The 22,187-nt window shown below is 59.7% G+C and overlaps 2 protein-coding genes across 6 annotated transcripts in view; one reads left to right on the top strand and one right to left on the bottom strand.

Annotated features, from left to right (window-relative positions):
* The window catches only part of TMEM184B (transmembrane protein 184B), a 46,740-nt gene extending 37,752 nt beyond the window's left edge, over positions 1-8,988 (top strand). For 3 of the 5 annotated variants that reach the window (XM_046010591.1, XM_046010590.1, XM_046010594.1), the window contains exons 6-10: positions 2,447-2,538; positions 3,387-3,556; positions 3,945-4,139; positions 5,674-5,694; positions 6,513-8,988. In XM_046010591.1, the coding sequence (XP_045866547.1) occupies positions 2,447-2,538; positions 3,387-3,556; positions 3,945-4,139; positions 5,674-5,694; positions 6,513-6,754 (720 nt within the window). In that variant the 3' untranslated portion in view covers positions 6,755-8,988. The remainder of the gene's footprint in view (positions 1-2,446; positions 2,539-3,386; positions 3,557-3,944; positions 4,140-5,673; positions 5,695-6,512) is intronic. The other 2 variants (XM_046010592.1, XM_046010595.1) reach the window with 1 other exon arrangement.
* A 1,630-nt stretch (positions 8,989-10,618) lies between these two features.
* Positions 10,619-20,747, bottom strand: MAFF (MAF bZIP transcription factor F). Its single transcript, XM_046013843.1, has 3 exons — positions 20,529-20,747; positions 13,006-13,071; positions 10,619-12,340 (listed from the first exon to the last, which is right to left on the bottom strand). The coding sequence occupies exons 2-3, from the start codon at positions 13,039-13,041 to the stop codon at positions 11,879-11,881; spliced, it is 498 nt and encodes a 165-aa protein (XP_045869799.1). The 5' UTR covers positions 13,042-13,071; positions 20,529-20,747; the 3' UTR covers positions 10,619-11,878.
* Positions 20,748-22,187: the final 1,440 nt, after the last annotated feature.

Consider the following 22,187-nt stretch of genomic DNA (forward strand, 5'->3'; position numbering starts at 1 on the left):
GCAGCTAGAGGTCAGGAGTGCTTCTGCGTGAAAGCTCCACGGGCCTGCTGAGTCTCTGGTCTGTTCCCCATTTCCACCAGCTTCTGGTTTCCTCGGCTGCCTCCCCTGTGGTCTCCGGGAGCTGGGCGGAGGCCTCACGGGGTTGTGGTGAAGCACATGGGCCTGGGTGTCCGACCATCTGAGTTTGATTTTCAGCTTTTCCTCTTGACTGGGTGACCCTGGCAAAGTTATGTAATAACTTCCCGAGCGTGACTTGGTTTCCTTCTTTTGCAAAGCAGGTAGAACGATACTTACCTGGAGGGATGGCATGAGGCCCAGGTGGGGGATGGATGGGCAGCAGTCAGCACAGACTGGCACCCAGCCCACTCTTGTCGGGGGAGGGAGAGCCTGGCCCTGCTGGGACCTATGGGTCACCAAGAGTAGTCACTGCAGCTGATGACCCTGGCCACCAGAGGGCTGGCCTTTCCACTCCCTTCTGTGCAGGGACACCGCCCGCAGCGTGGGCACACCCACATGGCACCTACCTGGACCGACCCGGTCTACACTCGGGGGTCTACACTCCAGTCTACGCCACAGTCCAGCTCCCAGCTCTGCCTGCCCTTGGGCGTTCCTCCATTCACAATCTCCCTACTGGGCCTGGAAGCAAAGAGTTAAAAGTGTCCCCGGGGGTCAGGGTGGGTGGGGCCTTCCAGAGCCTTTGTTTACCAGTCTTTCAGCCGCCCTGGGCCCAGCTGTGACTCACCGCCTTCTTTGATGGGTATGTTGTGTACAGAGTTTTGATCCCATGATCACTAGCTTGCTAGTCTGGTTATAAATGATTCCCCAGGCCCTGTGGGTTCGCATGTCCTGCTGCTGTTCTGGAAGCGGCAGGGGGAGGTAGTAAGAGGACAGGATTAAAGCGGCCCCTGCATCCCTTTCTCTTGGGAGAGCGCTGCTTCCTCTCTGCTGCTTTCTCCTGAGAAAGCCTGGGCCAGGGGCCCCCAGGATCCCACTCTCCCGGAGAGCTGGTGGTCAGCCAGCCCCCCCCCCGCGGCCCCCAGTCTGATGAAGAGGGTCTGGCCTGGAGCTGGGAGCCCCGGGGCCGGGTTTACAGCTCCGCAGGTGGTTCTGAACCCCCTCCTGGCTGGGGAACCGCTGCCGAGTTCCCTACCCAATCCAGGGCTGTGGTTGGGTACAGGCTGTGGGGCGTGCTGACGCCGCCTCTTCTGCCCCTCTGTGCCTCGGTTTCCTCAGCTGTAACAGTGCTTTGTTGGGGGGCCCGTGTGCACCCAGCTGACCAGGACGGCGGTGGCCTGTGGGCAGGCTATTAATGCCCGCGCCTCCTCCCTTTGCCCCAGACATTGGTCCTGCTCCCTCAAGGCGGGTGATGGGGCCGGGGAATTTGGGGGGCTTTCTTGGTGGCAGCATTGCATCTCTATCCTTCACATGTGCTTTCACACACAGCTCAGGGCCCATGGGGACACCCCACAGACTGCACTCGGGTCCCCAGTGGGGCAGAAACGTTGGGGTCAACGGGTTACTTCCTCTGCCCCAGGGTCCTTGCCTGACTTGGAGCCACACTGGCTCAGCCTTTTCAAGCTGCTCCCCTGCCACAGAAGGGGCCTTTGGCTTAGACTTGATTTCAAGAGCCTGGGGTTTTTGCTGGCTCTCTGGGCACCGTGGCTTGTCCTTGACTTTGCTGGAGCCTCTGGAGGGCACTGTGAGAACCTGGTTTAGGAATTCTTCCAGTGGCTGAGCGGGCCAGCGGAGGCCTTCATTGAACACACAGACACTGCTGTGTTCTTCAGCCCTGCGATGTGGGGCTGGTTACGCCCATTTGTTAGTGAGGTGGCCACTCAGAGGCTAAGTGACCGCACACTTGACCTTCTCCAGATGGTAGCTCGTGAGGCCAGGATTCAAATTCAGATTCAGGATCCCAGACCTTGTGCTTTGAGCTGCCCCCTTTCTTGTGCTCCTGGAGGTCTCTTCCAGTCCCAGTGAGACCCAGGGGGAGGACAGAGGAGGACAGGAGAAGGCTTTGAGTAGGGCCCTGGCCCCCTTCCTGCTGCCCTCCATCACCAGCATCTACCCCCTTGCCCGTGACTGCTCGCGGCCTCTCGGTCTTGGTAGGAGCACCTCCCTCTGCTTGTCCCTGGTGTGTCTCTGGCACGTTCCTGCTGACCCCTTCTGTGAGAAGCCCTCCAGCGGGCTCCCCTGTCCTGCGCTTGTTTGTCCCCCCAGCGGCCATCCTTCGTCCTTCCTCCTCCGATCTGTTGGCACGGCCGCATTGTGCAGCTGTCCCTTCACAGCTTCTGCCTCTCCCTCCACAGGGCAGTCCCCTTGGGGTAGGACATCAGACCCCTCCCCCCCACCCCTCAGCATCCAGCACAGGCCCTGCTGGCCAGGGGAGGGGCTCGCCACACAGTTTCTTTGCTCATCCCCGACTCTTGACCTTCTCCCACGACAGGCCACCCTGCAGTTCTGCGTGGTGAAGCCACTCATGGCTGTCAGCACCGTGGTCCTCCAGGCCTTCGGCAAGTACCGGGATGGCGACTTTGAGTAAGCAGCGGGGCGGCCCCCTGAGAGGCGGGGGTGGGTGGCCCTGCCCCGAGGCTGTGATGCCCCCCGCCTTAGGGAAGGGGATGCCTGCCGACTGGCCCCACGCCCCTGACCTTCCTCTGAGGGGAGGCCAAGTGCGGCCCGTCCCTCATCGTGCCCCCGCGCACCCCTGAGCTGCAAGGCCCAAGCCTGGAGGTGATTATCGTCCTGCTCGGCCCCGCCTCTGGCACAGGAGCCAGCCCTCAGCCCTCGTCACCGTCAGGGACAGCCCACAGGCTGGTGCACGGGGGTCGTGACCACTCCCAAGGCAGGGAGCTAGAAGGTCAGAGCCCTGAGAGGCCTGGCTTGAGTCCCCGGGAGAAGGCTTCTCCCGTGTGGACTTCTTTCGTTCTGGGGGGCTAGTGACGGGATCATGCATCCCGGCCCCGTGCCACCTGTACTCCACGGGACAGCCCTGCTAGGGCAGGTGAGCATCTGAGGCCCGGAGGGTGACAGGACTTGGCTCAAGAGAAAAGCAGAGCCAGGCTCTACGTCATTCTCATCCCTGTTGCTGGACCATCGGGCTGAGCCCCCTGGTGCTGGTGGCTTCCACGTCTGGGTTCCCACCAGGAGCCCGGCACCGGCGCAGAAGCACAGGGCTGGCCGTCACCGTGGGCACACGCTCACACACCTCCCCTCTGCCCCCTGCTTCTTGGCCACTTAGATCCCTTTCTTCAGTGGCTCATGGAGCACTGCTTGGGGAGCCTTGCTGAGAACCATGGGGGTTGGCATACTGGCTGGGCAGAGGCGGGAGGGAGGCCTTTTGTCCCTCCGAATGTCCAAGCCAGAGACACTCCCCGTCCCCCCAGCGTCACCAGCGGCTACCTCTACGTGACCATCATCTACAACATCTCTGTCAGCCTGGCCCTCTACGCCCTATTCCTCTTCTACTTTGCCACCCGGGACCTGCTTAGCCCCTACAGCCCCGTCCTCAAGTTCTTCATGGTCAAGTCCGTCATTTTTCTCTCCTTCTGGCAAGGTGAGCCTCTTCCCAGCCTCTGTGAGGCCTGTGTTGCCGCTGGGCCATCCCAGCCTAGAGCCCAGACTTCTGTCCACTGGGGCCTCCTGGGTGGAAAGTCTAGGCTCTCAGGAACCTTTCACAGGAGCCATGGGGGCCCTTCCATGGGGCTGCCTCATGGATGGGGACCCAGGGGACCCCCGGTGTTGGTGGCCAGCAAGGAGCTGGCGGGGTGGGGTTTCCCAGACGCCTCAGCTTGGTGTCGGCATCTCAGCCCCCCGGGGCGACCGTGGGCCCCACTGCTGTCCGTGTTGGTGGGTGTGGCATTGGCGGGGCGGAGGCTGCATGAAGAAGGGACAACCGGCCAGGGGTCCGCTCCAGGGCCGTATGCCCGCGCCTCCTCTTCCAGGCATGCTCCTGGCCATCCTGGAGAAGTGTGGGGCCATCCCCAAGATCCACTCGGCCCGCGTGTCCGTGGGCGAGGGCACCGTGGCCGCCGGCTACCAGGACTTCATCATCTGTGTGGAGATGTTCTTTGCAGCCCTGGCCCTGCGACACGCCTTCACCTACAAGGTCTACGCCGACAAGAGGCTGGATGCGCAAGGTATGAGCCGCTCGAGATGGCCGCCCCCCCGCACAGCGGGAGAAGCCCTCCCCGGCCCTGCCCGGGGGCCCTCCTGCCACAGAGTCCGACAGGCCGTTTTTAACAGCTGCTTTTTACACCTGCTCATTTGCCTCCTTGTTCGAAGACGTTGGCGACCCCGGTTGTACGTTAGGATGCCCCGGAGAGGCGTTGCCGGTCCCTCCTCTGCACCCCCCCCACCTCCAAGATTCGGCATTAAGTGGTCTGGGCTTGAATGGCGGCAGGGACCTTCCCAGCTCCCGCCAGTGGCGGGGACGGCCTCTGGGCTGCTCCTGGGCAGAGAGCGGATGGTCACGGCGGGCAGAAGAGGAGACCGGCAATGCCTGAAAGGACTTCTCCGGTGGGGAGGTGGGTGGGCTTTGGAGGATCCTGCTCTGACACACCCACCCAGGAGTTGGGCTGCTGCTGGCTGCCTTCCATGTGGCCAGAGAGTCCCACTTCCCAGGCCTCGCGCCGAAGCCCGCCACAGGCCCCCGGGAGTGGGGTGCTGCAGCGGGACCCCTCGGCCCTCTCCCTGGCTGGAAGGAGACCTGCTGGCCACTAGTGGACGGGCCGGTGCTCCGCGCTGCTCAGCTCTTGGGCGCCCAGCTGTGTTCTCCCGACACGCTTGGCGGGGGGCTGTTGGTTCCCCTTCTTCCGTCTGAGATCGCACACCTGCCCGGTACCGGCCGCCTTGCTGCTGCCAGCTGCGTCCCACGCGCTTCCCACTAGGTCCTCACATCTGCAGACACCCACCCAGTGCTGAGCGCGATGTACCGTGGACCTGGTCCCAACAGAGCCTGCATCCTTAGGAAAGTCACCCTTGTGCCTGGAGCCTGGGGCCACAGCAGAGAACCCTTTCTGGACCCTCGGGGTTTAAAATGTCACGTGTGGGGGCTCTGCAGAGGCCCCGCGGACCCCTAGGCTGTATCTTCCCACCCACTGCTCCCGGACCACCAGCCCAGGAAAGAACAGCGTGGCCAGAAACCCAGCTCTGGCAGAGATCCAGCCCAGCCCTCCTGGGGAAAGGCCCGGGGGAGTCTGTACAGGCTGCCACGCCCCCTCACCCCCCAGCCTTGGTTTTCTTGTCCGTGAAGTGTCGCGGGTTCGTAAAGCACGGGGCACTGGCTTAGCCATTCCGGCCAAGCCTGAAGAGAAGTAAGGGTGCTGGCTCACAACTTCGGTGTAGAAATGGGACTGCGATCAATGTCCTGTGTGTCTGCAGGCGACTCTCCCGTCCCCCTGGATGAGAGCATGAGCCCTGTGGGAGGGGTCATCCCTGAGTGGACATGCCATCCCCCACCCCCATCACGCACTGGGTGCCGGGTTCTGAGGGGGCCGCTGGGGCTGCTGGGTGCCAGGTCGGGTGGGAAGTGCGTCTGGTGCGGTGCGCAGGCCTTGGCGGTGGGCAGATGGTGTCACTCAGCTGTCTCTTGTCTTCTCTATTTCTCTGGCTTCTCTCCCCCTCCCCTTCCCACCTCCGCCCTGCTTTTGCCCCGGGTTTGGCCGCGGGCAGTGCCAACATACGGCCCTTACGGTAGGTTCTGCTCCCGGTCTACACGTCTGTCCTGCACGTCAGTCGTGGTCACCATCACCGGCATGCCTCTCTCCCTAGTCCCTTCTCCGTGTTCCTGTCTCTCCCCCACAGGCACCTCCAGGCAGCAGAGCTCAGAGGCCCTGCCTGCCAAGGGCTGCCCCCCCCACCCGACCCTGTAGAGTTTGCCTGCTCCCGTCCTGGTCTCTCAGTGTTCTGGAATATGCCCGCTGGGTTCTCGGGGGCACAGTGTGTGTTCATGGGAAATCCATGGCGGAGAACACAAAGGTGGAAAAGGCCACCAGATTGGAATTGGAAGACCTGGGCTTGTCCCCCACCTCAGTTTCGGGTCTGGGGCCACTTCTCCCTACTGAACCCGTGGGGGGAGAGTTCCTTAGAGGGGTTAGGAGGAAGCACATGAGGGCTTCTGCTCTCTCAGAGGGGAGCCGGTGAGGATTTGCAGGGCACCCCACTGTGGGTGCAGGAGGCGGGGGGGGGTTGTTGGCTGCCTGTCCCGCCAGAGCAAAGGGGGTAGGGGGCAGGGCTAGCTCTCTGGGTGGACCCCTCCCCGACACTGCAGCCTCCCTGGGGCATGCCATTCTCCACCCTGGGTCCCTTCCCACCAGCCACACTTAGCAGCCCCCCACGGCTGCTCACCTGCCCTCTGCGCCCCAGCCAGAGAGCCATTTCTTTGCCTGTGCCTCCTGATGCCCGGGACCCTGTTCTCTGTCGGGTGACACGGCCTTGGGGTGGCGCTCGGTCCCAGGACCGGGGCCTCCCTGCCCCTCACCCCGCCCCGCTTCTGGGTTCCTACCCTGCAGGCCGTTGTGCCCCCATGAAGAGCATCTCCAGCAGCCTCAAGGAGACCATGAACCCACACGACATCGTGCAGGACGCCATCCACAACTTCTCTCCCGCCTACCAGCAGTACACGCAGCAGTCCACCCTGGAGCCTGGGCCTGCGTGGCGCGGTGGCGCCCACAGCCTCTCGCGCTCCCACAGCCTCAGTGGCGCCCGCGACAACGAGAAGACTCTGCTGCTTAGCTCCGATGACGAGTTCTAGGTGCCGCTGCTGGTGGGGAGAACTGGCCCCGCAGCCCAGGGCAGGGTGTGCCCCCTTCTGGTACTACAAGCAGGCCGGGAGGGAGGCTGGCACGGCTTTGGCATTGCCCATTAATTTATTGGACCGGAAACACTCACCTGTCACTCCCAGAGGAATAGCTGGAAGCTGGCGGCCCAGGGGACAGCCCGGGCTCACCACGGGGGCCTTCTGGACTGTTCACGCGTGGCCAGCCCTGCTGCCGGCGAGGGACAGAGGACGCTGGGGGCAACTCCTGTGCCTCTATGGCTTGTCCTGTGGCAGCGGCCTGGTGGGACCAGCTGTGGCCGTGGTGGACCCGCGGCCGTGGCCCTCTCAGCCCCCACGTGGGTCCCTCTTTTCCCCCTGAGACTGACAGCCCTGCCCCCAGCACCGTGCAATACTCTGACCTGGGCTCTTTCCTGCCTGCTCCCTCCCTTGTGTCCCCTGTACACGCTAGATTAGCCTCAGCCTCGGCCAGAGGGGCGGGAGGGAACCCAGATGCTCCCCGCGCCCCCTCCTGACCCAGGCTTGCCTGGCATGCTGCAAGGACCAGAGGGACACCAAGAGCCACGTGTCCCATGTCGGAAGGGAGCTCGGGTGCATCTGGGCCCCTCTTCTGTTGACGAGGCCCTCTCGTAGGGGTGGTCTCTGGGCCCCTGGTTGTCCTCTCCGTGGCTGCCCTCCTTGCCTGCCTCATGCCCCTTCCTCCTGACCTGCTGAGGGCAGCCAGCGGCCCGCACTGCCCTGTCCCTCGGGGTCTTTCTTCTTGAGAGCACTTTGGGCAGAGCCCTTGCTGCTTCCTGGCTGCTGAAGGGATTGGAGGCTCCCAGCACCTCTTTCCCAGGCTGAGCAGTGAGAACCTCTGCAGGGTCCTGGTCTTGCCCTAGGGCTGCTCCTTCCCGTTTCAGGGGAAGGGTCTGAGTCTCCGCGTTTCAGACCAGCTTTTGGAGGAGCAGCCCTACGGGAGGGAGGTGAAAGGAGGGGGCGTGTAGCCGGGAGCTGAGAAGTGGGAGGAGTGACCCCAGACTCCTCTCCCTGGCGCCGTATCCACACATGGCCTGGAGTCCTGCCTCGGCTGGCCCCTGGGCCCATCTCTTCTGTGCCTTAGTCACATACGAAAGCTCCCCCGTCCCAGGCCCTCGGTCTGTCTGGCCGCAGACACTCCCTGGGGGCTCCCTCTCAAGCTGCTGGCACTCAGGGGACCCTGCTGCGCTGGGCCAAGCACCCCGGACAGGCCTTAGGGGATGGCCAGGATGGCGAGTCCCCTCCCCTCGCTCACCTCCACACCTAAATTCCCGGAGTCTCCGTGGCCAGAGCCCCCAGGCAGGCTGGGCTTAGACTGGCCACTGTCTTAGGAGGAGCCTCCTGACAGTCACAGTGTGTGTTCTGTCGTTCAGAACCCAGAGGGCACTTGGGTTTGGGCCGGGACAGCCTGGGGAAGGTCGTAGGGCGAGGAGGGCCCCGCCCTGTCGCACCAGAACTTCTCTTCCTTTCTGTTCTTTCCTGGAATGAAGTGTGCCAAGGGTCCAGTGGGGGATTACACCCCTGTCATCTTCCCAGGCTGCCTTTGGCCCTTGTGTCCAAGCTGCCCCCCCCGGGGGTCACGGAGGCCTGTTCGGGGGGGGGGGGTGGCTGGAGGCTGGCTCTTGGGGCCGATCTGGTGGGCCTGGCCAGCTGGTACCAAGCTGCCCAGGAAGGTGGCAGGCGGGAGCAGGCTGTCTGGGGGAGATCCGCGGTCCCCACTCCCCACTTTGCTTTCATGGATTTGTGTGATTCTCCTTCCAGGCCAAAGTGTGCTGCCGGCTCCCTGCCCCCTTGTCTTGGCTGCCCCGGCACTGGCTGGCTAGCGTGGTTTGGTGGGGGACACAGAGGAGGGGCTCTGGGGCAGGGAGCTAGTGGCCCCCCGAGGAGTCGAGGGGCTGGGAACGGGTGCCCGCCCACTCCACCCTTCCTTCCTAGGATGCGTAACCTTTTTTTTTTTTAAATCCCTTCCCCCGATAGAGTAGCTCTTTGTACATAAAAAATACTTGAAAACTGAACTGTATGATGTATGAGAGGACAGAGTCCCCTAGTTTTGTATCTCGTGTATGACTGCCATGAGTTCCACCAGAAAGCCGCTCTATTTTGGTCTCTGTGACATTTTAAATGCGTGACAGAAGTGAGCAAATAAAGTAAGAAATATATATATGAGATAATATAGATTGTATTGAAATCTCTGCTGCCTGTGGGTGAGGTTTTTTTGCCCTTCCTCTTCCCTGCCTCCCATGTATGTGTTTGGGGGTGGGTTTGGTGGTTGTGGGGGGGGGTGGTCTCCCAGGAAACCAGCTTCCTTCCAGGGCACGATGTGTAGGTGACAGGGGAGTGGGGGGGTGGGTTCACGGGGCCAGAGACTGCCACTGGGCTCCAGGCTGGCACTAGACAAATCCTCTTCCTCTCCTCCAGCTGGTGGGAGCCAGGGGCAGCCGTGGCCACAAGGGGCCCTCCCTCCCCACCCCAGTGGGTTGATGCCCTGTTCCCCCTTCTGTCCGCCAGCCAGAGGGCCCCCTGCACCTCAAACACCAGAAGCCCCATTCCTACAGGGGTCTCCCAGGGGCTTGAAGGGGGTTCCAGGCCTTCTTGTTCCTTGCAGCCTATCTTTATGCCTCCCCGAGCCCACCCTCCACTGTGCGACCCTACGTCCCCGCCCCAAGGGTTAAGGAGGCCAGGTGCCCGGCCACAGCCACCCACTTTCGGGGAGGAGGGGTTGGCGGACTGACAGGAGTGCTCAGGAATGCTGCGTGGGCAGGGGGGAACTTCCCAGCCAGCCTCGAAACTCCACTTGTCCCGCCCGAGGCTTCCGGCTGCCCTTTTGCAGGCCTGAGCTCAGCAACCCCGGATCAGCGATCAGGATGGCGGGGCCTCAACGTGAGAGGGGGAAAAGGCCAGTAGACTCTGCCAACCCATGTGGTTTGACCCTTCCCCAACTTTCAAAGCCCACAGCTGCCACAGAAGTGGCCTTTTCCCTCAGCCTGTGTGTGTGTGTGTGTGTGTGTGTGTGTGTGTGTGTGTGTGTGCGTGTGCGCGCGCGCCGGCGCGCTGTTGTGACTGTCTCCACTGCGTGTTAAAGCTTGCAGCCCCTCGGGTTGCCCGGTGCTTGTCACACCTATGCCCTTCGAGTACCTTCTCTGTACAGGGAGGCTTTAAGAAGCTAAAGAAATCAGAAGTCTCACGGCTAGAAACAGGCACACCCGGATTCACACCCTGATTTCCCTGCCCCCCCCCCCCCACCGCTGTACCCTCCACTCCTCTTCAGGGTGTCCCCGAAGGGCTGGCAGACGGGGAGGAAATTATAGTGAGTTTGAAGCGAAAAAGGAGATACAGGCTTGCCTTTTAGGCCTGCAGGCTGGGCCTGAAGAAGCCACTTCTGTCTCGGCCTCCCTTGTGCCTTCCGGAACGTGGGGAAAATATTTTCTGCTTGGCTGTAGAAAGTCAGGCCTCGGTGGGAAAGTGCTGGAAGGATTACTCTTAAATCCGGGAATTTTCCTCTGGGCGGGACTGTTTATTCAGTGAAGGGATGCCAGGGATTTAACCCTACATTTCTTTGTGCCCCTGGCTTTGTCTTCCCCTGGGAGGCTCCAGGAACCAGAAGGAAGAACAGTAGTTTTAGCAACAGTACCCCCCGCCCCCCAGCAAGAGCTAGTGAAAGCCAATGGCACAGTTTCTTCATTTCCAACACGGAGCTAGCCCTCCCCTCCAGCAAGGGGGCCATCCTGGGCTTATAGGCAGAACTCCAGCTTTAGCCCCTCATTCAGAACCCATCCCACTCCCGACCCCTCCAAAAACCATAGCCCAGGGACTTACACTTGGTCACTGTGGAAAAAGAGAATTTGACTTTTATTCAGAAAGTCTACAAAATACAGAAGGCGGATAACTCGCTTACTGTAAGTCAGAAAATAAATAAATTCTGGGGGCCGGGTAAATTTTTTTTTTTTTTAACATTTTTTGTGTGGTTGTCGTCCGGCTTTCCCTAAATATAAGATAAAATGTGATTTATTTGCAGATATAAAATATAAAGTCCAGCACAGAGCCACACACCACTTCTCCCACGGAGTGGGTGCTAGGTTTCCGGCTGGGGAGAATAACTTAGATTCGTGCAATAAATAAACAGCGGTATACAGGGCGGGAGGGTTGGGCTGGGCTCCCCAGGAGAATGGCAATCAATGGCAGTGGCCACCCCCCAAGCCACAGTGGTCCTTCTCAGGACTGCAAGACCTCAGGATCTGTCTTATCTTCCCAACTGCCACAGTCGATGGTCGCCTCCTTGGTCCCCTTTCTCTTTGTCTGGCCAGCTTCTTCCATCTCTTCCATCCTTATCACCTTCTCCCGCCCTCTACTTCTCTTCCCCTAACTCACAGAGGCAGCTCCCAGGCCAGGGAGGCCCTTCCATCATCCTTTCCAGTCCGTGTCCACAATGCCCCTGACAACCCTGGGTGGAACCTCAGGGCAGCTTGGCTTCTCCAGCTCAGCCATGAAACACAGATGGCCTTGAGTACTGGCCTGTCCACTGGAGGCCTGTTTCCCTATTAACTGGCCCGCACTAAGTGATGTCTGATGATTCTCCCAGCTTTGGAAGGCCAGGCAACCCTGGGCCCGGAGCAGAGGCAGGGAACATTAGCTTCCCAGCCCCAGGAGACACATAAGGGAGCCAAACCTAGTCCGGAATCCTGGGTGGGTCTGGAGGGGCTAGGGCACGATCTGAGCAGACACTTTACAAAATGAGGGGTGGCCCTCTTCTCCGGACAGCCCTTCTCTCTAATCCGTTCTGTATCCCACCATCCCAGTCTAAGACAGCTGGACTGTTAAGCCAAAAGAGACCCCAGACTTCAATACCACCCCACCATTCTCACCACAGTTGTCCCACCCCAAGGCCACCTATTAGGACCCAGTTATAGGGGCCGCAACAGGAAGACAGCAGGCTCGGGAGGGATCATGTGCTCACCACGGGGCTGGTGGCTGCAGAGAATTGGCACATGGGGATGAGACCACGCTTAGGCACTTTGGGAAGGTAGGGGGGCGGGGGTCGGAGGGGCGTGGCTTGGAAGTGCGGCGTGGCCGGCGGGGAGGACACTAGGAGCAGGCTGCGGGGGAGGGGCCGGGGGCGGGGGCGGGGCCCGGACCCGGACCGGGCCCCGCGGCAGGGGCGGATTTAACGATGGTGATGACGCTAGCGGGCGCCACGCGCGCCGCGGGCCCGCGAGCCGCCACAGAGCGCGCGAAGCCCTGCAGCGCCTCGCACTTGCCGCGCAGCGCGTCGAGCTCCAGGCGCATGGCTGCGTTCTCGCGCGCCAGCTTGTCCACCTCGCGCTCCAGCTCCGACTTCTGCTTCTGCAGCTCCTCCTTCTGGCACACGCGCTTCACGCGGCAGCTGGCCGCGTAGCCGCGGTTCTTCAGCGTGCGACGTCGCTGCTTGAGCCGCGTCACCTCCTCGGCGGAGAGCCCGCGCAGGTGCCGGTTCAGCTCGCGCACCGACAGCCCCATCAGCGCCTCGTCAGACAGATGCGGCGTGTTCTCGCTCAGCTCACGCTTGATCTAGGGGCAGAATGTTGGGCGCATGGGGAAACTGAGGCCCAGGGTCGCGCCCTGCCTGTAGACCCTGGCACTGGTCTGGAGCGCAGCAGGTGCTGGAGACGGCTCCCCCCCCCCCCCCCAATACTCCCCCTTCACCACCATAGGCTCCAAAGAGGAGGCTGGACGTGCTTGCTCCGAGGCCCCAAAGCGTTGGGGCAGGCGGGCGAAGGAATCCAGAAAGGGGAAGCTGGGCCAAACCAAGATCTGAACACATAAGGGACCACCACGCCAGGGCTTGGCCCAAATTCTAACCCAGTGCATTAGCCTGGACTCAGCCAGAGAAACCTGGCCCAGAAAGCACCTTTTAAGTTCTCTCTAGCCCAGTAAGCACTGTGCTGATAGGGAAGCCAGCCCAGACATGGAAGTGACCTGCGGGGTGGGGGTGGGGGTGGGGGTGGGGTTGGGGTTGGGGGGGGTGGAGGGGTGCCAGGGGGCACCCAACCTACACCAGAGCCCAGGCCTCTTGGTTTCCAGGCCAGGGCCCTGCCTAGGGCCCCATGAACACCTGAACCCTGCTGAGCCACCCTTGAGGATTCCAGGAACTGAAGGGGAAGTTGGAATGGGACAGTCAGCCTAGGCAAGGAGGGAGAGGGGGAGGACAGGGACAACAGGGGCTGCCTCCTCACCTTCAGGGCTTTGCTGGATAAGGGATCCACAGACATGTTTGCAAAAGGTGCCCTCTGGGCTGGGACCTAGGAGAGAGAAGAGACCAAGGTCACTTTCTTTTCTACTTTGAATTAAACCCAAACTCATTACCTTGGCATTCAAGGCCTCTGCTGCTCTGGAATTCCTGTCATACCACCCTTCTCTGCTCCAGTGGTCCAGCCACCCTGGCGCTGTTGAATGGTTCATTCCAGCCTCAGGGCCTTTGCACCTGCTACTCTCTTTACGACTGTCTTCCTTTTCATCTCCCCAGTGACTCTTCATTGAGAGCTTTGCCAAATGTTACCTCTTCAAACTGGTCTAACCATCCTGGCTAAATACCTCCTATATCGTCACATCACCCCATTTGATAACCCTCGTGGTCACCTCTTCTGCAATAATTTTGTTTGGTTACTTGGTTATGTGTCTCTGTCTCACCTCTCCTCCACCAAAATGCACACTCAGGAAGACTGTGGTCTTGCCATGGTATCAATGTGCCTAAATCAGTGCCTGGTACATAGCATGTGCTCAATAAATATGCATCAAATGAATGGACACCCCCCTCCAGCCATTCGCCCCATATGGGGTCCAGAGATGCCTATATACAGCAAAGTACACAAACCATATTTGGAGCACCTGGCTGGCAATTCTCGATCTCAGGGTCACGAGTGAGCCCCATGCTGGGAGTAAAGTTACTTTAAATTATATATAAAATATATAATAAATATAACATAATTTATAATTTATAAAAAATATATAAAATACTATATATATATATACATGTGTGTTTGTGGAAAGTCATTGACTCTCATATATATAGTCAATATCCAGAGTCAATCACATATATCTATGATATATATGATATGTATATATGAAAGTGACTTTCCAGAGTCCAACCTGCACCCCTCAAAATAAAACATTACCAGTCCCTTCCCCTCCACCCCAGCCCACACACTCCTCACCCAAATCTGTCTTAGGAAAGCTTTTCCTGCGTGGTACCCAGCACTAATGCTGGGCCGTCAGGGCAGCCATCCCCTAAACTGATGAGGGGCCCAGTGGCCCTCAGTGTCTCCCCCACAGGCCTGAAAGCTCCATGTCCCTTCAACAAGTATTTTTTGAGCATCTACTCTGGGCCAGACATCGGCTTTGGGGAGACATGGAGGGGACCTTCTGGAGGCCAGTGGCCACTGCTCGGGGCCAGGAAGGGGACTGTCTCCCAAAACCCCCTTGAAAGCAGCAGTCCTCTCTGTCCCCAGCAGATCTGATCTTCTCCCCCATTCATTGTGAGCCTGTGTCCTCATCCGATAATCCCGACGGGGAGGGGTGGTGGTGAGGAGTAGAGGGGACAAGGCGGAAAGATGCCCTGTGGCCTGAGATGCGGCATCCTAGCGATCTCATTAGCATGCTAATGAGGGGATTGCTAGACGGGATGCTAGAGAACAGCAGAGGCAAATGGGGTCCAAGCCCTGGCTCCTCAAGCTTTCTGTGGGGGTCCACCTCACAGCTTCAGCTCGGTCTCTGACATAGTCCCGCAGGTTCCCCATGTCTCTGGGACACGCTGTTGAAACCCAAAGTGCATGGACCTCGGTGCCAGACACCCGTGGAGCCTTTCCATGGTGGTTCCCCCACTAGCTCTGATCCTGGCCCATCAGGTAACCGCTCTGTGCCTCGGTCTCCCCAGGGGTGACCCAGAGTTAGGTCACTCATGTTACTTCTCTCTCAGGACTCTCCCACGGTTCCCATCTCACTTGGAGTACAAGCTCAAGTCATCACAGTGGCCCACAAGCCCCTGCAGGATGCCGCCCCAGCGCAGACCTCTGACTTCACCAGCTGGCTGCGTGGTTCCCCTTTCCTCACTCCGCTCCAGCCACACCCTCCTCCTTGTGGTTCCTCACACACACACCAGGCATGCTCCTCCCCAGGGCCTTTGCACTGGCTGTTCTCTGGGCCTGGGTTTCTCTGCTCCTAGATGGCTACCGAGCTTGCTTCCTCACCTTTGGGTCTCTTCCCAAATCTCCTGTTGTCACTCAATTTGGAATTCCCAGCCCCGGGCACGCACGCGCACGCGCACGCACGCACACACACACAGTCTCTTTCTCTCTCTCCCCACCTCCCTTCCTTATCTCATGTTCTTTGTGGTACTTTCCACAAGAATGGTATGCATTCTTACTCATCTACTGTACATATCTGTTCAGTGTCTGCCCCCCCATTAGAGGGCCAGCTCTCCTGCAGCCGAGCGTCTGCTTGTCCCCTGCTGCATCTCCAGTGCCCAGAGCCTGACACACTGCAGAGGCTCGAGGAATGGAGGATTCTCAGTGTGACTCGGGCCGAGGTGCAGAAAGCCCAAGGCTTCTCTGGAGTCGCCCAGCTACTCTGGGCCCATATGGCCGGAGGCTGTGACACCCCAGAGGGAACCAGGAGGGGGAAGGTGGCATCTGAGAGACCCCCTCACAGAGGCCGCCGCCACAGCCCTCAGCCTGGGAAGGTCTTCAGGGCCACCCAGGCTTCCTATGGTGTCACCGAGGCCCAGAGAGCCCCAAGTCAGGACCCTGGCCTTTCACAAATGCCACCTGGAGACCCTCATTCGCCACACCCACCAATCCTGCCCTTTGCTGCAGCCCTCTTAAATGGCTGCCTTCCTCTCCCCCCACACCTAGAAGGGCCTAGAATGCTCTCCTGCTGGCCTCTGCTCAGTCCTCCACACAGCAACATGAGGATCTTTCCAGCATGTGCCTCTGACCATGTCACCACCCAGAGGAAAACCTTCAGGGGCTCCTTATCCCTGGGACAGAGTCCAGGCCCACCTGTGTGGCATCCCAGGCTTGCCTGCCATCACGGCCCACCTCCGCACCCAGAATTTCTTTCACTTCCTCTCTCCCACAGTCTATGGCCTCTGGGCAACTCCACACCCTGTGACGCTTCTCCCCTGACCTTATCTGTCAGATTCCTGCTCTTTCTTCAGCCTTCTGCACAGATAACGCCTCCTCCAGGAAGCCCTCCTGGACCCACACGACTGTTTAGGCACTACCCACCCTAGCACTTCTCTCTTATCTTGTAATGGTCTGTTTCCTCGTCTCCCCACCAGACAGGGAGCTCTGCCGCAGCAACCAGCACTTCTGGGTACCGAGGCCCCCAGCACAGGGCCTGGCAGGGCGCAGGCACTAGTGAGATGTGGGTGGGTGGTCTCTGACACCATGACCCAGCTTGTCCATGTCTGAACCGAGTGCCAAGCCCAAGCCTAACTGAACACTGTCCAGGAGAAAAGCCTCCCGCCCTGTCTCCAGCTCTTCCTCCTTTCCATCTGCTTCCTTGCTTCCGCATGGCAAGGATGGTACCCAGACTCCAAGAAGATGGGAAGGGAACAGAAGGGGTTCTACCTTCATGATGCTTAGCCCCAGGCTGGTGTATGGGAAGCAAGGAAGGAGCAATGGATCGAGGCAAGCCTGGGTTTGAGTCCTGTACCTGTCTTCTCTGGGTTGTGAGACCTGGGGCAAGGCCCGTGTCTCTGGGCCTCCACTTTTCCTACAACTGTAGGAATCAGAATCAAATCTGATTTGGAATCAGATCCTACAACTGTAGGATCAGAACAATACCTGCCAAGCGGTACAAACTGCAGAGCCCCGTGAGCAGCTGGGGGTTATCAGAATGGCTGAGTCCTTCCAGGAGGAGGGTCAGGCCAGTAGCAGGCACCAGGACCTTACTTGGACTCAGCCTCTCCTGACTGGCTGGGGTTACCCAGGATAAGTCCCTGGAGGGCACCTGGTCCTGCCTCCCCACTTAGCCCAAGAGGAAGGGGCATCTCTTGACTGAAGTCACGCAGCAGGTATTAAATGGTCCTGACCCCCAGCTCAGGGCCCTTTCTTCACTGCCAGCCACCTGATCGCTCCCCCTGACACCGCTATTTTTTTCCCTTGGAGGCCAGCAGAGCCAGCCTCCAAGGTCTGCAGGTTCCCAACACTCCTTCGGAGGCACAGAGAATGAAGTGGTTCCCAGGGACTGACAGCGGCCTGGCCCAGCCAGCAGCCACCAGCTCTCCTGCGCTCCCCTCCCTGGCCCCTGGTCCACTCCAGAGACATCCTGTAGACGGCCCACCCACTGGCATGGGCTCCTCGCTGGCTGCTGAGCCATTCTGCTTCCTCTGTGAGGACAGAGGGAAAAAATGTGTTTTCCTGGGCCTTGGCAGCCAGCACTGGCGCAGCCTCCTCCCTGCTGGAAGGGGAGCAAAGCTGAGAGAACCCAGCACCGCAGGGAAGCAGGGGCCTTGCATTCTAGCTCTGGGACTCTGCCATCCACTCACATTCACTGCGCGTGGCTTCAGATCCGCCACTCCCCTCTCTGGGCCTCAGTTTCCCACCATGCCCAAACTTCACCGAGCCTAGAGGACTTTCCAGCACTGATTACTTCGGAGTTTTGATTTGCAGACTCTGGTCCAGAATGGAACTCCAAGACCACCAACAGAGTGGAGGCCCTGGAGGAAGGGGAAGGCAATCAGGGAAGGCTTCCTGGAGGCGGAGGCATGAGAACACAAACTCTGGGACTGTCAGCCTTGACCGTCCCTCCGCTCCACCTGCACAGCTGGGGACCACTTCCCCTTTCAGCGGAGCTATGACCACAGCCGCCTCCTCACTGGCCTCTGGTCTCGCTTGCCTCCAGTGCTGGCCCTGTCATCTGACTTCCTCTCAGGGACATCAGAGGGAGCACTGCAGACAGCTGACACAAACCTACAAACCAGCCCAGGCTCAGCCCATTTCAAAACCTTGCCACGCCGGCCTCCCTTCCAGCCCGCACAGCACGGCCCCCGTGTCTCTATCGGATTCCCTCTCCACTCTCTCCCAGGATCCTCACACTCACAATGAATGAAAGAAAGGACAGTAAACTACCATCCTTGTACATTTCCCACAGGGAGTGTGTCTGTGTGTGCCTGTGAGTGTGTGTGTGTACATGTGAGGGAGAATGGCACCTGGGTCCTGAACGACCTGCTCACTTTTGAGAGACCGCTTCAAGAATCCCGTGGGCCCCTCAGGCTTCCTGCTTCCCTGGGGTTACCAGGCCTTTTACTCCAAGTGCTATGTTGTTCTTCCAGGACATGGATCTAGGCTCCTTCATTCATTTCATCAGCAAACCTCCAAGAAGCACCTATTTTGTGCCAGACTTGTTGCTGGGTCCCAAAGGCCCAAAGATGAATCACAACCCCAGCCCTTAAGGGCTTCACAGGTGAACATCCCTCCATCTGACAACCCAGCTCACTGGTCACCTCCTCAGGGAAGCCTCCCTTGATTGCCAGGGCTAAGTCAGAGTCCTGTTATATACTTGCAAATCACAGAGCCTTCTGCCTCATACTACCCCTCTCAGCTGTAGGTGTTGCATTGAGTTTGGTAGCGCTTTCAACTTTGTCTCCTCTTCCTCGACCGTAAGGTCCCGGAGGACAGGCTCTAGATCTCATGTGTTCACCATCTCATTTCTAGCATCTGGCCCATGACAGGGTCCACCCCAACTCAGGCTAAAAGTGTCAGGAGGGAGGGAGGCACAGGAGCCCATGTTCAGTCTCAGGCCCTAGGGAAGGCCCAGAGGTGATTCAGTGGGAGTCAAAACTCTCCATCTGTGATCCAACCAGCCACTTCCCCTTGTCCCCTGAATCCCCGCCCTACTGGGGGATGTTTCCTGCCCAGCTCTGAAGGATGGGCCTGCCTGGTTCCTGTTCTCTTGGCCACCACCTCCCTTACTCAAACCCTATACTCCTGGACATCCCTGGCTCCAGACTGGGGCTGTGGACTCTGCTTTCTCTCCCACAGGTCCCTCCCTCCCCACTCTACACCCATCCTGCCACCCCACATAGCCTAGTTCCTGCTGCAGTTAGAGTCACTCAAATTCCCAGCCGTGGAAGCAGAGCTCACCAGGGCTCAAAGATTCAAGGTTAAAAGAACATCTGGTTTCTCACCCCAGCAAGTTCAATTACCAAACCCCCCACCCTCAACATTCTAAGCTTTGTAGATGGGAGGAGCGCAGAATAGGAGGAAGGCATCCCTAACCCCCACCTCATCCCACAGGGCTGATGGGGAGAGAAGGCTAGGTCAGGGCCCCACCCCCCACCCCCACATATTAATGCTTCATGGACCAAGACCACCTGTGCCACTGCCTGTGACCATGACCTGGGCTAGCCCAGGGTGAGGACTCTGGGTCCCAGGACTGGCCCAGGCCTTCAACTAGCTCCTCAGGTCCAACCATCAGTAAGTTTGTCTGACTAATCCCACCTGGGAACTGAAACCACCAGGAGGGCAGAAACCAGCTCCACCCCACCCTCCCGGTCTCACCCTCCCCAACCCAGCAGGTACAACCTCCAGAACCAGGACCAGCCAGAGGAGCCACAAAAGAGAGGGGGCCAGGGATCCCTTCCCACCTCCCACCTTTGTGGTGGGTTTTCTGGCCCTTCTTCCTCCCGAGAGGCAGGGAATGCGCAACCCTGGGGATGAAAGAGAGTCTGCCTTCCCCAGGCAGCTGGACAACCTGGGGACAAGGACAGAGGCACCAGCCCACTTTGTTGCCAGACCCACTGGTGGGTGCTGAGGCCAGGGGTGGCTCTCTCATCACACCCCGCCTCCAAAGCCCAGCCGGGTGGGGCCTTTGATACTTTGCCCCACCCTGTGGCTGCAGGCCCGTGGCTCTGGGCGGGGGACAAACACCGCAGTCACATGGCCCTGTCCCCGGGAAACTCCAGGGACAGCAAGGGCCTGGCTGCAGGCTGGTCGGAAGGGGACAGCCCCAGGTAGAATTCCCGGACCCCCGTGTGACCATGGAACGGGCCACTTCCCTAGATCGAATCCTCATTCTGCGTTTATTCCTGTGGGCACACTCTCTCCGAGGTACACACGGCTGGCCACAGGCCCAGGGTCTTCACTGCCCTGGGAGCGCGCGGGTCGACACAAACACCACACACACACACACACACACACACACACACACACTCACACACACTCACACACACTCACTCACTCACTCTCCTCCTCTCCCTCTCTCTCTCACGCACGCACCAGGCAAGATACGAGGGACACTGGCCCGGGAACACACACACGCCTGCCTTCGGACGTAAACAAACCGCGCACGCACGGCCCGCGGGCAGCGATCCAAGGACTGTTCTCACCGAGTCACGTAAGTGCACACACCGCCCCCGGCCCCGCCTGGGCGGACGCTGACGCTCGCCCGCCAGTGCTGTCCCTTCCTGCCCGGCTCCGCCGCCTCCCCGCGCGCGCCCCCAGAAGGGGCCCGTCTCCGCACCCCGCCAAGCCTGCCTGGGCCCCGTCTCGGCCCCCGCCCGGACCTCTGGTCCCCGCCCCCCGCCCCCCCAGCCACCCGGTCCCCCCACGCCCCCGCCAGCCGTCCCGGCGAGGGATACACAGGGGCGCCGACGGAGCGGGCCCCGGCGCCCCGCCCCAGGCACGTTCCCGGGCGCGGAGACCCTGCCGCCTCCGCTTTCGCGCGCCGGTCCCCGTCTCCGACCCGCGTCCCTCACCCGCCTCTCGGCCCGCTTCGCCTGGCGCCCCGGGCACGCGCGGCTGCTGCTGCCGTCCGAGCTTGCTGTCCCGGCCCGCGCCCTGGTCCGTCTCGTCTCCGGTCCCGACCGCGGGTCGCTCCGAGCCGGGCTCCCGAGAGCGCCGCGCCGAGTTTTGTTGTGGGGCGGGCGGCGCGGGGGGCGGCGCGGAGTTGTAAGGCGAGCTTCCCGGAATTACTCACTCACAGGATTCCTTTCATTCATAAAAACCCAGTCATGCGGTGACGTCACCGCCCGGCGGTCCCTCCGGCCCGGAGCGGCCTCCCGGCTCTCGGCCCCGCCCCCAGATGGCCCCGCCCCGGTAAGGCCCCGCCCACAGAAGGCCCCATTCCCCGCCCCTCCCCCGCCCAGCCTCAGCACTGTAGGGATTCTGAACCCGGGTTAAGAACACGGGCTGGGTGCGTGCATTCACGTGATACCTCGCGAGAGCCGCGTGGGCGGAGGTGTCATTTGTCTCATTTTGGAGTCAACAGCCCCTTGCCTCTTCTCCTTTCAACCTACACCCTCTGCCATGATGATCTCATCCAGTCCCGTGGTTTTAAATGCCAACCATATGCCCATGATCTCCGGAGAGCTTCTCTGAATTCTAGACTGCCCCTCTGCACCTCTAGCTGGGTGCCAGATGAGGATAGCAAAAATCCAGTTCCCAATCACTAACCCTACCTCAACTCCCCATACCCATAGACTTTCCAGTTTCAGTTGTTCAAGCCCATTCCTCTTTCTCCCTTCTTCCCCACTAGTGAGGCTGGCTCCACCTCCAACACTGTCCAGCATCTGACCACTCTTCCCCACCCTCATGGCTCTACCTCTGGCCCAGGCACCATCAACTTATCTGGACCATGGCAGCAAGCCTCCTGATAGCCTCCCTACTTTGCCCCTAAAGGCTTTCTTCACACACCAAAGATCTTCTTAAAACAAGGATCAGATTCCTTCGCACACTCCCACCCTCTGGTTTAATACCCTCAATGGCTTCCCTTTGCATTTGGAATATAAACTATATTCCTCCTTTCAGTCTATAGGGCCCTAAGCCATCTGGCCTCTGCCCAGCTCTGCATCCTCACCTTCCGTTCTCATCTCATCCACTGCACTTCAGCCACACTGCCCTTCTCGCTGTCTTTCAAACACACCTAGCTTATTCCTACCACAGGTCCTTTGCACTAGCTATGTCCTTTCCTGTTCACTGCCAGGCTCTTTCTCATTTCTCACGTCAGCTTAGATGTCACTGCCTCAGAGAGGTCTTTCCTGACTGCCCTGCCTAAAAGAGCTCCCACTTCTGAAATTTGTTCTTATATCAACCTTCATATCTCCATAAGGTATTACCTTGCTTATATTTGCTTACTATTTAATGTCTGTCTTCCCTAAACAGAATGGAAGGTTGTTTTTTTTTTAAGATTTTAATTATTTATTTGACAGACAGAGATCACAAGGAGGCAGAGAGGCAGGCAGAGAGAGAGGGGAAGCAGGCTCCCCGCTGAGCAGAGAGCCGGAAGTGGGGCTTGATCCCAGGACCCTGAGATCATGACCTGAGCCAAAGGCAGAGGCTTTAACCCACTGAGCCACCCAGGTGGAAGTTTCTTGTCTGCTTTATTCACCACGGCATGTCCCGTGCCTGGGACAGTG

Source organism: Meles meles, chromosome 7, assembly GCF_922984935.1.
Source record: "Meles meles chromosome 7, mMelMel3.1 paternal haplotype, whole genome shotgun sequence".
NCBI classification, from domain to species: Eukaryota; Metazoa; Chordata; class Mammalia; order Carnivora; family Mustelidae; genus Meles; species Meles meles.

What these genes read in the sequence shown, in the direction of transcription:
- MAFF (XM_046013843.1), bottom strand. Translation starts at nt 13,041, where the DNA reads ATGTCTGTGGATCCCTTATCCAGCAAAGCCCTGAAG. An exon ending in TATCCAGCAAAGCCCTGAAG is followed by an intron (nt 12,341 to 13,005) that starts GTGAGGAGGCAG and finishes TTCTGCCCCTAG; the next exon opens with ATCAAGCGTGAGCTGAGCGA.